General features: G+C 43.3%; 2 protein-coding genes across 3 annotated transcripts in view; one reads left to right on the top strand and one right to left on the bottom strand.

Annotated features, from left to right (window-relative positions):
• Positions 1–14,908, top strand: part of SYN3 (synapsin III) — a 178,098-nt gene that overhangs the window by 38,114 nt on the left and 125,076 nt on the right. Inside the window, exons 4-5 of one of the 2 annotated variants that reach the window (XM_065647022.1) lie at positions 438–594; positions 5,885–5,974. In XM_065647022.1, coding sequence (XP_065503094.1) covers positions 438–594; positions 5,885–5,974 — 247 coding nt within the window. Of the gene's footprint in view, positions 1–414; positions 595–5,884; positions 5,975–14,908 lie in introns of both variants that reach the window. The other variant, XM_065647013.1, reaches the window with a different exon arrangement.
• TIMP3 (TIMP metallopeptidase inhibitor 3) overlaps positions 13,135–14,908 on the bottom strand; it is a 35,057-nt gene continuing 33,283 nt past the window's right edge. Inside the window, exons 4-5 of the mRNA XM_065650089.1 lie at positions 14,146–14,267; positions 13,135–13,521 (exon numbers count right to left, since the gene is read on the bottom strand). Coding sequence (XP_065506161.1) covers positions 13,324–13,521; positions 14,146–14,267 — 320 coding nt within the window. The 3' untranslated portion in view covers positions 13,135–13,323. The remainder of the gene's footprint in view (positions 13,522–14,145; positions 14,268–14,908) is intronic.

Genomic DNA, 14,908 nt, shown 5'->3' on the forward strand with positions numbered 1-14,908 from the left:
TGCTTCAATATCGAGTTCAATCGTCAGGAAACAAACTTGCTGCCTCATCTGCATCACACATGGCAATGAGCTTGCCAAATATGGCCAAGCTTTTAGAAAGAAAAGATAATTCCACCCCCACAGTGAATTCATGACCCTTGGTTCCGCCTGTGGCCTGTTCCTGTGCATGCCTGAGTGACACGGAAACTGCAGCAATTCTGTTTGGCCCGTTTCTACACTCTCACACTTGCAGCTATGTTGGGTTTTTCCTTTTTTAAATGACTAGTGGGTTTTTATTTGGTTTATTAGCTTCTAACACAAGCAACCCATGACGAGAGGCAAAAACAAGAGTAACGTGTGTTAATTAAAAGAAAGAAAGATGGAGAAGATACAGGGGAGAAGCTAGAAGTGCTGCTGAGTGTTTGAAAGCAAAAGGTCACTCCCCTCATCTGTTCCAGGTCCTTCAAGCCTGACTTTGTCCTGATCCGGCAGCACGCCTACAGCATGGCGCTGGGAGAGGACTTCCGCAGCCTCATCATCGGCCTCCAGTACGGTGGCATCCACACAGTCAACTCCCTCTACTCCATCTACAACTTCTGCAGCAAGCCCTGGGTGGTAAGTGACAATCCAGCTCTACTGCATGAGAATACTGCAAAGTACATCTTGGTACTGATAAAGCACCAAACTCAGCCTCCAGTCTGTTTCATAGGAATTCATTTTTTTTAGGTTAAAACCACCATCTAAACAACCTTAGGAGTCTAGCTGGGAATTCTTAGGGAAAAACAAACAAACATAAAACGCCCCAAAAAACCAAACCTACAAGCACTGCTCCTTTATCAGCCTCTGGTAACATCAAGGTGTTATCTCCTCACCCTGAGTAGGACATTTCACCTGTCCCAGAGTCTGATGTGTCACAAACAGCCAACAGTACACTAGCATCTAGAATTCTTGTAAGGCAGAGCAGATCATAGAATCATAGAATCATAGAATCATAAAATAATAGAATCATAGGATCATAGAATCATAGAATAGTTTGGGTTGGAAGGGACCTTCAAAGGTCATCTAGTCCAACCCCCTGCCATGAGCAGGGACATTTTCAGCTAGATCAGGTTGCTCAGAGCCCCGTCCAGCCTGGCCTGGAATGTCTCCAGGGACAGGGCATCCCTGTCTTTTCCAAAAATGCTCTAGTGCAGTAAAGAGAGTAGAGAGAAAAATCTCACTTTTCTATCACTGTATAGGTGGTGGATGATGTGCATCTGGCCTCAGTCCCCATTGGAATGATGAGGGTTGCTGGGAAGGGAAAGGGGAGAAAGAGATGGACCAAGTAGTGGGCTCGATACAACACCATTGCATTGTTTCCTATAGTTGGTCTAACACACATGAGCGTATTGACCCTGGTGACCAGACAAAAAACCTCCGCATTTGCACTGGCTTTTGCTGAGGAAGACAGTCATGTGGTCTATTCCATCTGATTTTGGGGTTGAGGCAGTCAGGGTTTAGTTCATGTTTTCCAACTCATGCCTTGTAATTACATTTGTGATGGTGTGCAGGCGCCTCAAGATGTGACAGGCCTATTTTTAGGAATCTAAAATAAAAGAAAACAAACAAACCAAGCACATAAGAAAAAAGAAAAAAAAAAAAAGTAGAGCTGGCAAGGCAGTGTGGGAGAAATTGGCTCTGCCAGTAACATGTCTCTGTCTGTTCTGGGTCCGCTCGTGCCATTCTTTCCTCATGGGGAATACAGCTGGCTCAGGCAACCTTCCCAGAAGAGTCAAGGAAACCACTTGTAAACACTTACAACAGGTTTGCAGAATTCCTCCTTTCCCTGCTGCCCTCGCGCACACATTCACCCCCCAAACCAATGACTGTAACGCACTCAGTAACCTAAGAGCTCAGGTGGGATCTGAGCTGGAGTTTGGCACCACTGAAGTTTTATCGGGTTGAAGCTCAGGCAGAGATTGCAGTGGGGCATCTGAGGGCAGAAGGCTTCACTGGCAGCAGAATCACGGTCCTATTTTGTGATAGCTGGGAAATGAGAGATAGGGACAGACCGCTTTGGTGCATGTTCCACTCTGATTGCAAAACAGGCATCTTGAAGTAAGGGATCTGCTTAACAAAGATTACTGGAAACTGAAACCAGTTGAGATACATGAAGAAAGGAAATTAAATACCCCTGGGAAATGTGCTTTTCACTCTCCCTTTCTATTTTTTCCAAAAATGTTTCCATTTCATAGAAATGTTTATGATTTTCTGGAGGGGGATGGAAGCAAGACTGTTTTTCCTTGGCAATTTGCAACAATGTTTTTTCTCAGAAACTTTAATTACAATCAGATGAATTTGGGCTTGAGTTTTCTGAAACATGCAGCCCCATTTTTTAATTACATTTGCCAGGTCTCCAGTATTGCAATACACAAATTTCTTCAAAGGCTAAAATTTGCTCTAAGCAGAGGGACAGTTCAAAATAGGCGTTTCTGAAACAGAAACAGACATGTTCAGGGGGATCTCACACACAGAGGAACATCTAAGAAACCTAAGTTTGAAGGTGATCTCAGAATTATTGAGAAATAATGCTACAAGCACCCTAAACACAATGTTTCAACCACTAATGATAATTTTTGCATTATAAAAGTTACAATACAAAATACAGTGGGAACAATGCTCAGAGTAGTACTCATATTACATGCAGTAATGTCAGCAATTGTAAGCCAACTTCTGCATCCATAGAACTGCAGGAAATATGAAGTGTTGAAGGTTGTCACCTACAGAGCCCAACAGACCCACAGCCAAACTGGTATTGGCTGTCAAGGTATATGGGCTCCCAGATCATAGAATCATAGGATCATAGAATCATAGGATAGTTTGCGTTGGAAGGGACCTTCAAAGGTCATCTAGTCCAACCCCCTGCCATGAGCAGGGACATCTTCAACTAGATCAGGTTGCTCAGAGCCCCGTCCAGCCTGGCCTGGAATGTCTCCAGGGATGGGGCATCGACCACCTCTCTGGGCAACTTGGGCCAGTGTTTCACCACTCTCATTGTAAAACATTTCTTCCTCATGTCTGGCCTGCATCTCCCCTCTTTTAGTTTAAAACCACTACCCCTTGTCCTATCACAACAGGCCCTGCTAAGAAGTCTGTCCCCATCCTTCTTATAGGCTCCTTGTAAGATGACCTGGACACCTTCAAAACATGCAAAAGGCCTTGAGATCCTCTGAATGGATCTTTTTATTTCTCTGTAAAGACTCCCTGCAAGTAACTCTGATGTCCAACCAGCCAGACAAGGCATTTTGCTTGCATACCTGTTCCAGGTACTTAAAACCCAGCCTGTGCCACATTGCCTTGCCCCGTGTCATGCTCTGTGGTCTGGATGCAAGCTCATCAAAACCAATGGAACCACAGAAAGTAAGAACTGAGATCAAAAATATGAAATGGGCAGTTATATCTAGCTGAGCTGCTGGCAGTGACATTCCTGCTCTTCTAAAATATTAATACACTGGGAGGTGCCACTTGAGCTCTGCTACCAGATATCTGAGGGCTTGCTGCACTGTGCAACATGGGTGTCTCTTTGCCAATATCCTGTCCCTAACGACTGCCAAAAAAAAAAAGAAGAAAAAAAAAATAAAAAGAGGGAATTATTCCATGAGGGTCAATACCAAAGTCAGACCTTTTTGCAGGCTTGGCCCATGGAGAAGGCTCCCAGATGACTGAGTCCCTCAGCTGCCCATCTGAAACACCTATTTCAGCAACAGCAGAGAGCTATGTGCTTCAAAAGGAAGCCCAAGGAACAAGTCAGGACAGTGTCTGTCAGCTGAACAGTTGTTCCAGTTATTCTGTTCGTGCTGCTTTCCTAGGATAAACGTATGTCACCTCAGTGTCACGGCATCTATGTTTCACCAGGGCTGCGTGCAGCACAGCGAGGGGCACATGCTGCTCTCAGCCAAGGTGTTTTTCCTTCTTTCCCTGTCTCTCTCCCTCATTCTGTTTAATTTTTAAGCCCTGTTTGCTCACTTTGCTGGTTAAAACAGGCCTTTATTTTCCTTCTCTAGGATGTGCAGGACTAGCGCAAGTAGTTAAGAGAAGCAAGCTGTCCTCCTTCACCAACATCAATACCCTCCTTGCCAACAATAATTATTCTACACAGGGAGTTTTTCTCTTATCTGCTGATACATTTGAGGGGGTGGTGGTGTTAGTGATGAGATATGCCACCTCTTGGTATTTTCTGGGTTTTCTTAAATGCCACATTTTGACCTTAGCAAAGGATTTTTTGGATTTGTCTGTAAATCTGCTGGCAGCTGCCCCTTCAGCATGTGGCCTGCATCTGGCACACATCACAGCCTAATTTTTTTGCACACTGGCTGCATTTTTTACACCCATACTACCCTTTAACTCCCAAGAGGATATTTCTTCTCCATCACCAAGTGAAGTTTCAACTTCTTACACAGAAATGCTTTTTCTTAGACTAGCTCAGTAAGCAGGACAGGAGCCCTAGCACAGATACTCAGCAAAAACATTCTCAGTAGCTTTCTCTTTAGCTGGAATACAACATTGGGGTTGTGATTTGGTGTATTTACTGTCTTCAGATGTTGCTCAGAATTGCTCAGAACACATAAGATTAGGCAGCTGATGCTACTGGGAAGAAAATGGGCTTTCTTTCCCCTCCCTAGTTCCCTAGATGTCTGTCTCCTTCCCTTAATCTGTGTGTTACCTCCTTCAGGCGACACAAAGATCTCCTTCAAGATGAATGCATCGCTAGCTTTGATGGGGAACTTGAAGGAATTTGTGTAAAGAACTTACAGTGAGACTTGACCCAGACTGGAGGCCTTTATGAATTTGACTTGATTTTACCAAATTCCAGGGATCTTGGAAAATACATTCAATTTCTAAATTACTTTGCAAATAGGACATCAATGGGGAATTCAGTCCCAGCTCAGCAGGAACAAAAATTCTTACCTGTGGAGTAATCCCAAATGATTTTGTTCTCCTAGCATCCATGAAAATAGTCAAGCTACCTTATTCAGCTTTACTCCCCCTTCTGCAAGGCTGCCAGTCTAACCACTTCACCAACAGCACTGCCAGTTCAGCATTGTCCCTGGTCAGGGGGTTGTACAGGTTGGGATGGTGGCAAATGTTCGCCCTTTTATGTGAAATACCAGCACTCTTGCTTTCCCCATAGTTGTTACCTACTGCTCTCTCTAAGTACCATACTCACAGTCTGGTGCCTTCCTCAGACCTCACTGGTAGATGGGACAGGGGTAGCAGACGATCTCCCATTTCTCCTGTCATGCATATGGGCTGTTGGGAGACCCTTGGTTCATAATAAATGTCAGTTATGACTGCTGGTGGGCCTATGCTTCCTTGGTTTAACACTCAAACCAGGTAGGACAGGCAATTCCTTCTAGTCACCTCTGTCCTTAGCAATTCTCCTTCCCTTTAGCATGATGGGTAAATGTGCCTTGCTTTGATTTGGCTGTGGGGCAGGGATCCAAGGGAGAGTTTTGATGTCTGTTGTCTCTGCTCAGGAGTGGTGGCACTGATTTCCCACCTGGTTGCTCCTCTGAGCCCTTTCCTCTACCAAGAAGGGCCCCCCTAGCCACATGTGAAAAGCAAAGCTTGTTCACAGCAGATCTGTAACTAAATCCAAACTGATCCCCTTCAGGCTCTTGAACCCCTTCTCGGCTCTGTTAGTTCAAGGTTTGTGTACACAAGCCTGCTTGGCCCTGAGTAAATACAGCAACTTCATTATTTTCTTACTGCTCTCAGGTCAAGAAAGCAAGGTGGGAAAGGCATAATAACATGTTTCTCTCACCTCCTTCAGCAGGATCAGAACATTTTGCAAGCACTCACCTGTTACACAATAAGCCACTGACATCCACTGTATCTGTTTTTGTTCCTTCTCCCTCACCCCAAGTTCTCTCAGCTCATTAAAATCTTCAACTCGCTGGGTCCTGAGAAGTTTCCCCTCGTGGAGCAAACATTCTTCCCAAGCCATGAGCAGATGGTGAGTACCTTTGTTTTCTTCTGATGCCAGCAGGGATGGGAGCGAAGCAGTGAATGTGAGTTTGGCACGAGAGATGGCAGCGGGGATGCTGGGAAGAGTCTCAATTTTACTTACAGAGAATTACCAGCTAAAAAGCAATATGCAAAAAACACTGCTCAGGAACTACTTTCCTTTCTTGCTCAGCCCTCCCACAGGTCATGTATGGACTCTGAAAAAGTGAGCAATGACAACAGGCTCAAAACCAAAGCAAAAATGCATTGTAAAATCTAGTCAACAAAAGCTCATCCCTTAGAGCAAGGAACCACTTCAGTCAGATAAAGAGGATTTTTTTCCCTTCCTGGAATTGTTTAAAATACGTTGACGATTTGGGATATGGCCCATAAGACAGATTGGTTTCTCTTTGTCAGTTTGGTTGGTCTGTCACGTGGTTGCCCTCCATGAAACTTTTATCAGCCTGCTAGGTACTCAAAGTCAATTGGAGTTCTTGAGTACGACTTCGTTTCAGCATGTAATGTTTCCTTTGCGCAGTGGTGCTGGGGTCTAGGCTTCCTGTCAACAACTAAGCACTCGGTGCCCCGTGTGTCTGCTGGCCACTGGACCAAACTCTTAGGCCACCTGCTAAGGAGATCTGTGTAGGTGTCTTTAGTCCTGGAGAACATGGCAAAGAGAGTGGGTTTGTTTAAAACTGTTCACGTCTCTTGTCCTTCCTGGGTTAGAAGTGTGGCTAGTCCTTCATGAATTTTTGCTCTGAACTCACATCTGTGAATTAGTGGCTCTTCTTACCTGGCTGGGGCTTTGATGAGACCCTGTGTGACCTCCCCATGTGAGCCATTGGCTGTTCGAGCTGATTTCCCACATGTGATTGTGAACTAGAGCAGTATTGTCAGCCTGAAGATTAGGTTTGTTGAGATGTCAAACTAGGACTCAAAAATGTTCAAACCCTTCTTCTCTCACACACTTGTTGCAACACTGTGGGTCAAGCACAATGCATAAGAGGGTGTAGGTACCTGATGGTGGATGTAGGTGCCTAGAAGGACATTCAAAATTCAAAAGGAAGCCTCACTTGGGTTCTTTTGAAAAAATCCCACTGGTAATCACTAGGTACCTGCACACCTTGAAATGCCAGTCCTTCACCTTTCTGTTCCAATGCTCTGTTCTCCACCTGTGCTGCGTGGACAACAGCACTTCCATACTTCGCAGGTAAGTCATGAAGGTAAGTAGAGGCATGAGTGCCGTGAAGCACCCACGTAATGCAGTGGTAAGAGTTGTATTATCATTTAAGACATAAATAAATGGATGGTCCTTAAACACTACGTGACAATTTGTTTCAGACTTGTAAGATAAATTAGTTGATAATTTCTGTTGCATTTAATTCCCACGGATTTATAAAAAGGGTTTTGTGATGTATGCAATGCTTCAGGACAGTTGTGACTTTGACCATCACTTCAGGAATGGTATTTTTGGAAGACTTAAGGTTTTCATTGCAAATATGTTAGCTAGCATTTTTAGCATTATTTTCTTGTCTGGAAATCTGAATTTTGATTCCTCAGCATGTAAATGCATTTGTTACCAGCATAGTAGCTTGGGTTAGCAGGGCACTGATCTTAATTTCACATATTTTTCATCTTTACAACCAATCATCTACCTGGAGATGCTATTGTTTACTTCCAAACACATACAGGAACCTCTTTAAACTGTAGATAATCTCATCTGAACACAAACACTATTGTTGTTACGCAAGCTCAAGTAGTCTGATTTAAACCAGTCACTTTCCAAACATTTACACAATCCACTTGTGCAAAGTCAGGCCAGTCCTTTCCAGGTGGGGGTGGGGGTCTGCCTCACAGAGTGAATCTGCGTAACTTCTCAAGATCTTTTCTAGATGCTCCTTCACAGTATCCTGGGCTGTGAGAGGCTCAAGCCAAGCAAGCTCCCTCGTACTCATCACTCCGAGTACCTGTGAACGTTGCTTGCCCACTGTGCATCAGCTTCTCCGTGTGTCAGACCGGAATATAATGATCCCCCTTTCCCACCCTCTTTCTTCCTTTTCCTGGAAGCATTTTCAAGCTGTACCAGTTAGCACTCATAAAATACGCTGCGGTCCTTTGACAGCTGACCCCCTGGAAGTGTTTATAGCTGGTGTTACGGTTGTACCTCTCTGCAATGTGATAATACTTTAAGCAATTTTAAGTTCTCACATAAGAGATCCTCATCTTTCCATGTCCAAAATTTTCCAAAGCTGACTTTCTAAACTTTTGGATTAAACATAGAATAGATTCAAAAATCTGCTTCATTCTTTCATCTGCGCAGAGAATAGAGATTTTCCTAAAGCGTAAGTGAGATAAAGGAGATTTCTAAGAGTAGGCCCATTTTTTGTGAGCATTTTAACCTAGCAGAAAATGTTTGTTCTGATCTCATGACAACAGGGCATTTTAACCACCAAGCCTGAAGAGAGGACACAAGGCTCAGACATTTCACAGCTGAAAAGATCCAGATCTCTCTCTTTCCTTTGCCATGAGCATGTACCTTTCAACTCTCCCCCCAATAACTCAGTTTACTGGAAATAAGCAATCTGGCAACTTTTCTTCTAAGGCCCTACTGGTGCTACCTGACAGGCATAACGACTGCCTTGCTCTGTACTGACCCCCTATGGCCAGCAAACAGGCGGGATACATTAATTTCAAAGGGGATTTTTTTGCTTCTCCTGGGCTTACGACCCCCATAACAATTCTTAGAGATCAACTTCTTAAAAAGAGGAAGGGACTGCTGGACGGATCTTTGCCAAAGAGCAAGAACTGCCAGAGGCGGAATATCTGCTTCGGGCCCAATAAAAAGGTATCACGAAAGGGAAGGAAATGAATAAATCCACTTGCAAATCCACTTGTGTACATTTGAAGTGGACTGAAACTAATATAAGTAAAACAGAGACAGAATGTCTGTGATAGAAATAAAACCACTTTACTGTTTAGAATAAAAGGACACTATAAAAAGTGAACATTATGCAACATTACCTTAAAAGACAATATACATTCACTGAATATAAAATTTATAAATAACATGGAGGAAAACTGTAAACAGTGCTAGAAAATTTAGCAACAAATACATTCCTTCTGGACAAGATTTTTCACATGGGTTTGGTTCCTTCCCCAAGTTTCCATGACTATCAGGAACAGCGGAGCGGCTCTATGAAGGAAGGACAGTGTCAGAGAGAAGGAGAAGCCAGTAAAGCAGCAAAAAAATGTTTAGTGGATTTTTAAGATTTTTCTCAAGACTGGTAGCCCCAAAAGATACTTATTCTAAAAAAGACAAAGAATTTTTGCAGTTCCCTAAATTTTGTTCTGCCCTTTAAGCTACAAAAGACATTATAAGCAATACATACTTTCAGAGACATCTGAAAGAACGGAAACTTGTTCCCATGGAGGCCTTTACTTCAAACAGTCCTTACTGCAAAAAAACCAAAACGGCATGTTTCCCATCACCGTGAGGTAGCATTTCACTCCAGCCAAGTAAAAATGGGATATGGTGATATATTTAGGTTTTGGAATAGTCCTAATCTTAAGGACCATGTAAGTCTTCAAAACATGGGAAATTTAGACCCAAAATGGCAGGTTCGTCCCATACAGGGGAGGCGGAAGCCTCCCACCAGAGGACTTTATTCACGGTACTACATGCACAGATCTCCTGCTCTCTACACCCTCCACTGTGGAAAAGGCAAATTAAATCCAGTCTCTCCCAAACCTTCAATATATTTTTCATATCTTTTGTAATCCTGAAGGGGAAAACACTGTCAAGCAAGTAAGGAAAATTGTCTATCAATAAAAAAGGCAAACAGCAACAGTCTAGAAAGGAACTATGCATTTTAAAAAATACTTTCAATCATGTTGGTATATTTAATGCACGGAGAGGAAAGCCCTTATCCTGTACATGCCTAAAGATCATGCTCACAGGACTCATGTCATTGACAGTTCCCCTTTAACCTTAGGCCATGGGATGAAGCAAGGAGCATGTCAGAGGTGACAGGAAGATATTTGTGCTGGTGTAAGCCATTGTATGCTCCACAGCCTAACGTTTTGGGGAGAACTTCACGCCTGCCTCCTCACATCTCCATGCCTGGTGTTCTCACACATTGCACAGCCTGAGAGTTTTGTCCATTGGCAGGCAGAAGTGAATTAGCAGGACAGAAGAGAGCAGACAGAAAGGAAGTGTTCGAATCCGATTTAGAGCCTGTTCAATCCATTTAATGGCTCCCTCCCACTTCAAGGGAGCCTTCAGTCAGGTTCTTAATGCAAGCGCAAGTTAGAGCTTAGCCCAAGAAAGACACGTCCCTGATAGCCCGCACAGAAACAAAATTAAGAAGCCTCCCAAAAGAAATGTATTTTTACTGGATTCTTCCCCCTCCTTTTGGCTCCACATTTTTAAAAGCCATAACAACTGTTTCTTTACACAGCAAGAGGTAAGATTTGCTACCAAACCCCCACCCCTGCCAGTCTAGCTGTCTGCATCTCAGAAATATTTTACCGTCTGCAATATAAAATGGGAAAATGCTTCATTTTGTGGTAATGCGGCGGCTGTTTTGTTGTTTACAAAGCACATAGCTACATTATATCCTACTTAGGGACACAAGTCCTCATAGCATTAGAATGCAAATATTTTCACAATAGTTTGAGTGCAATACTGTGATGTCTCAGCTAGCTAAATGAATCAGTGACAGGTAAAATATGCAGAGCTACAGTTTCATGAAAATTCAAATCGACACTTCACTGCATCGAGGGGCGTTTTCATTTAGCCTTCCAAAGCCGTGAAAAGTGGCTTTAGCTTAAGGAGACGTCAGCTTTGCGATGTCGCCTTGAGCATGAGGAGGGCCGTCTCCAGCCTTGCTGGCTCCACGCGATGCAGACAGGGAGGGCGGCGAGGCCTGCTCCTCCCTCCCTCAGTGACCCGCAGAGATTCTGCCAGCGGTTGCACGGCTCGAACAGAGACCGCTCCACCGCGTCCAAAGCCCAACCCCGTACTCTGCCAAAAGGGGCGACCCACCACCCGATCCTGTGATGGGTGCTGTGAAGCACTCTACTCTCCCTCTCATCTCCAACCTGTAATTGAGGAGCTGTCACAGGGAAGAGGACTTTTCAAATATGTTCCAAGCCTGAATCACAGGAAAATCCAACATACTTTCAATATTGTGTTGGATTTCTTTTTTTTTTTTTGTGCTGCGTTGCCATTCAGAGCAGCTGAAAGAAAAGATACACAGCAGACCTAGACGCCTTTTACATCAACTCTTCGAAAATGCCCTTTAAAGCTCATGTTAAAAATGAAGCTACCAGCTTTCTGCTGCAACAATTCATCTAGTAAATGGGGCATTTCAGGGGACGTAGGTCTGGCAGAGCTCCCGTAGCACACAAGGAACATAAGAACACATCAGGGCCCATCTCAGACACCCTTTCCTTTACATTTGGCAAAGAGGCCCCAAACAACTCTCCAGTAATTGAGGTCACTGACTGTAAAACGCTGTATTACCCCAGGCTGGAATCACTGCAATGCTTCTTCCTGCTGGTGGCAGCTCTGCTTTCTAAGTGGAATGAACTGAAGATATATGGAAACTTAAGATAAATAATTATAATAATACAAAACCAAAGTTAAGTAAAATCTTCTCCCTGCCCAAGCCCTCCCCATCCAAAACTCAGTCACCCATTTTGTCAGCACCCCTTCTTCACCATCATTAAAACTTAAAATACTTTTATTTGATAAGAAAAATTATATTATAGTTTTCTTAATAAAAAAAACCAAAATAGAACGAAAAAAAACTTCTCCAGTCAACAGCAAAGCACAAGACAGTAAGGCTCCTCCTCCCGCTTCACTGCAGGACACGGTGTGAGCACACGCACAGAGCTGTGCCTAGAGGGAAACACAGCACTTGACACAGAAGGAATCCTCCGGGCAGCTGAAATTTTACGATCCCAGCCAGCACTTATTAGGAGACCACTCTTCTTCGCATAGCCCCCACGCACACTTCCTTCCACTATATAAACAAATGCAGCTAGTGTAGCTGCAGGGGAGGAACCCCGGCGCAAGGAGGTACAGAGGAAACAATGACTGTAGCAACTACTGCAGATACACGGGAGCTTCAATACCTTAAAAACTCCTCACTGACTCGGAATGTCAATATTTCTGTCTTTTAACACAATCAAACCATTCTTTTTTTTTTTTTATCTTTTTTTTTTTTTTTTACAACACAAAAAAATTCCATGTCCTGTCAAAAATAGCTTATGTCATTACGTGTATATACATCTTAGTTCAGCAAAACACTATTTTGGCAATAGATTTTTTTTTTTTTTTTTTTCAGTAAGAGCTCTAGCAAGTCTCCCCTTCCCCTCTTCCATGTGATTGGTTTACGGTTGAAAATTTTGCATCTGTTTAGTTTAAGGTGTTCACAAGCTGGTTTTGCTGTTGAAGCTAAGCTGCAAAAATTTCAGGGGCCAATGCTGCTCAAAACAGGATGGCACAGCACTTCATCAGCTCTACTCTAGGTGGATTTGCCTCCCTGAACACAGGGGATGTGGCCTTTGTTTTTTAAACAACAACAAAAGTACAAAATACTCTCTCTTTTGTTCTGGGGAAAGCCAGAACTTTAAACGTGCTGTTGCATTTACACTGTGACTGAATTAACTAGGGCAATCAGTCAACAATGCTTTCACCAGATGATGTGGTCAGACACATCAGGTGAATTCTCCCACTGTTGCAGTCAATCACATTGCCAATCTCTCCCAGAGAGGAGGATTTATTTTGGACGTCATTTTTTCCAGAGTTTAGGCTGAGTTTCTTTTCAGTTTGTTTCATTAGCTAATCTGTTTAATGAAACCTGTTTTCCTTCAAATTGATTTGTCTACATATTTTCAGCACTTAGTGCATGAGGAGGGGTGACGGGAAGCCAGCACATAGAATACAGTGCCTAACTGGCATACTTTTTAGATTTTTGTTTTCCTAAAAAAATAGAGGTTATATTGCTACAGCTAATGATACGTGTAAGAGAGCAAGAGCTCCATCTTTTTTTTTTTTCTTTTTTTTTTTCCCTCCCATTTTTCCCTCTGGTGTGCAAAAGTAAGCTCCCAAATGTCATCTGATCAAAATGAGTGGTATCAAAAAATGGAAAAGGTGATTACAAATTCAGTAAGGTAGCACAGACTTTTTTTTCTTTTTTTTTCCTTTTCTTTTTTTAAGTGTTCGAAGTGCTAAAATTTGCATGAAAACAGGCACTAATTTCATTGTCATCATCATGATCTGATAAGAGTTAGTGTCCAAAGGAAGATCAGCCACAAGTAAGGGAGAGGGGAGATAAGGAAGGGACAGCATGCTCAGGGGTCTGTGGCATTGATTATCGTTTTGTCTGGATGCGACCATCCTCTATACCAGATGCAATAACCTTCCGCCCTTTGGATGCAGGCATAGTGCTTTGCTTGGTATCCTGAGTGGCCGAAGTTGGAGATCATGTCTGTCCAAATACACTCATTCTTGGAGGTGGCGAAGCAGGGCACATAGTAGCAGGGTCTAATCTGCAATTGTAGAAAGCAATTAGGTAAGGCTACATAGATTAACAATATTATATAAGACATCTTTTTACCACAAACAAGGGATTCAAAATTCAACTCCTTCAAACCTTGCTTATTAACCCAAAATTCAGCCTCGGTTCAGTAAGCATGTGCTTAGCTTCACATACATAGGTAATTCCAAAGCCAAAAGGGTTTTTCAGGTGCAGAAAAGTTGAGCGTGTGTCTATGTTTTTCCAGGCCTTGGGCCATGAGTAAAAATCTTAGTGCTAGTGCTAGGCTGTGAGGTTTAAGCACCCAAGATGTTTACACAGGAAAAAACCTGGACATATCTTGCCAAGCCTCTGGTACCTGATTTCATTCACCTGCAAATGATTCTGTGTGGATTTTGAAAGCCTTCCGAAACTCCAACTAACTCCAACAGGGCACTAAAAGGCATAGACTCCACATTTTTGATTGTCTCTTCTCTACTCTCAACACTAAAGCTGGGCTTTACTTTTCCCCTGTAAAAATTGTTGTCCTCCATTCCTCTTCCTGGCTGTTAACCAGCATCATCTGTATTACCAGTCAGGGGAAAGAGAATTTTAGGGTTTGAATGTCTTAAGGACAGCTAATTAGAGACACACATACCTTGCATCCACAGCCCAGATGATAACGATGATTCAGTGCTTTACGCTGGGACAGAGTCAGCTGGTCCCATTTCTCATACCAGTTGCAGAGACCAGTGTAAACCTTCCCTTCATACACACGGCCTTGAAAACAGAGACATGGTGACAAGTTAGCACTTCTCAGCTCAAGCACTTTTCTTGTTTCCTGAGACTGCTAATGCTCTCAATATGTTTGGCTTCAGTCACTTCTTTTTATTAACTGGTTCAGGAATCTCTGGCCAGCAAGATTACAGCACCTCTCTAAGTTAGGAGTGTTGTGCCAGCTGTAAGCACCAGCAACAATGCACAGGTGATTAATACTGGCATGCTCCTCATCAGCAGAGCAAAACTAAGCAAATCAACACGTTCACCAGAAACAAGACTTGGCAACTTGCACATCCCTATCTCCTTGCACCCCTCCATCTCAGCAGCCTGCATTTCTCCAGCTCATTCCAAAAGGGATCCTCCATTTCTGCTGCAGCTGAGTAGCAACCAGTTCCCTGTGACAGACATGACAGCTCAGGTATGAACAACAGTCCAACAGCTGTGGACTGTCATACAGTACATTTGTCACGACACGGCTCAGTATAAGAGATACTGCAGGAGAAAGAGGCAAATCTAGAGAGTGAAATGACTCTCAGCATTAAAAAACACTAAACATCAAAATACTGTTGGCCGTCTTAACACTTGGGTAGCCACGTATAGAGCTGTCTACACAGTCGTCCATGGCCTTAGCAGGTGTATGT

The sequence above is a fragment of the Caloenas nicobarica genome, chromosome 1 (genome assembly GCF_036013445.1).
Source record: "Caloenas nicobarica isolate bCalNic1 chromosome 1, bCalNic1.hap1, whole genome shotgun sequence".
In the NCBI taxonomy this organism is placed as follows: Eukaryota; Metazoa; Chordata; class Aves; order Columbiformes; family Columbidae; genus Caloenas; species Caloenas nicobarica.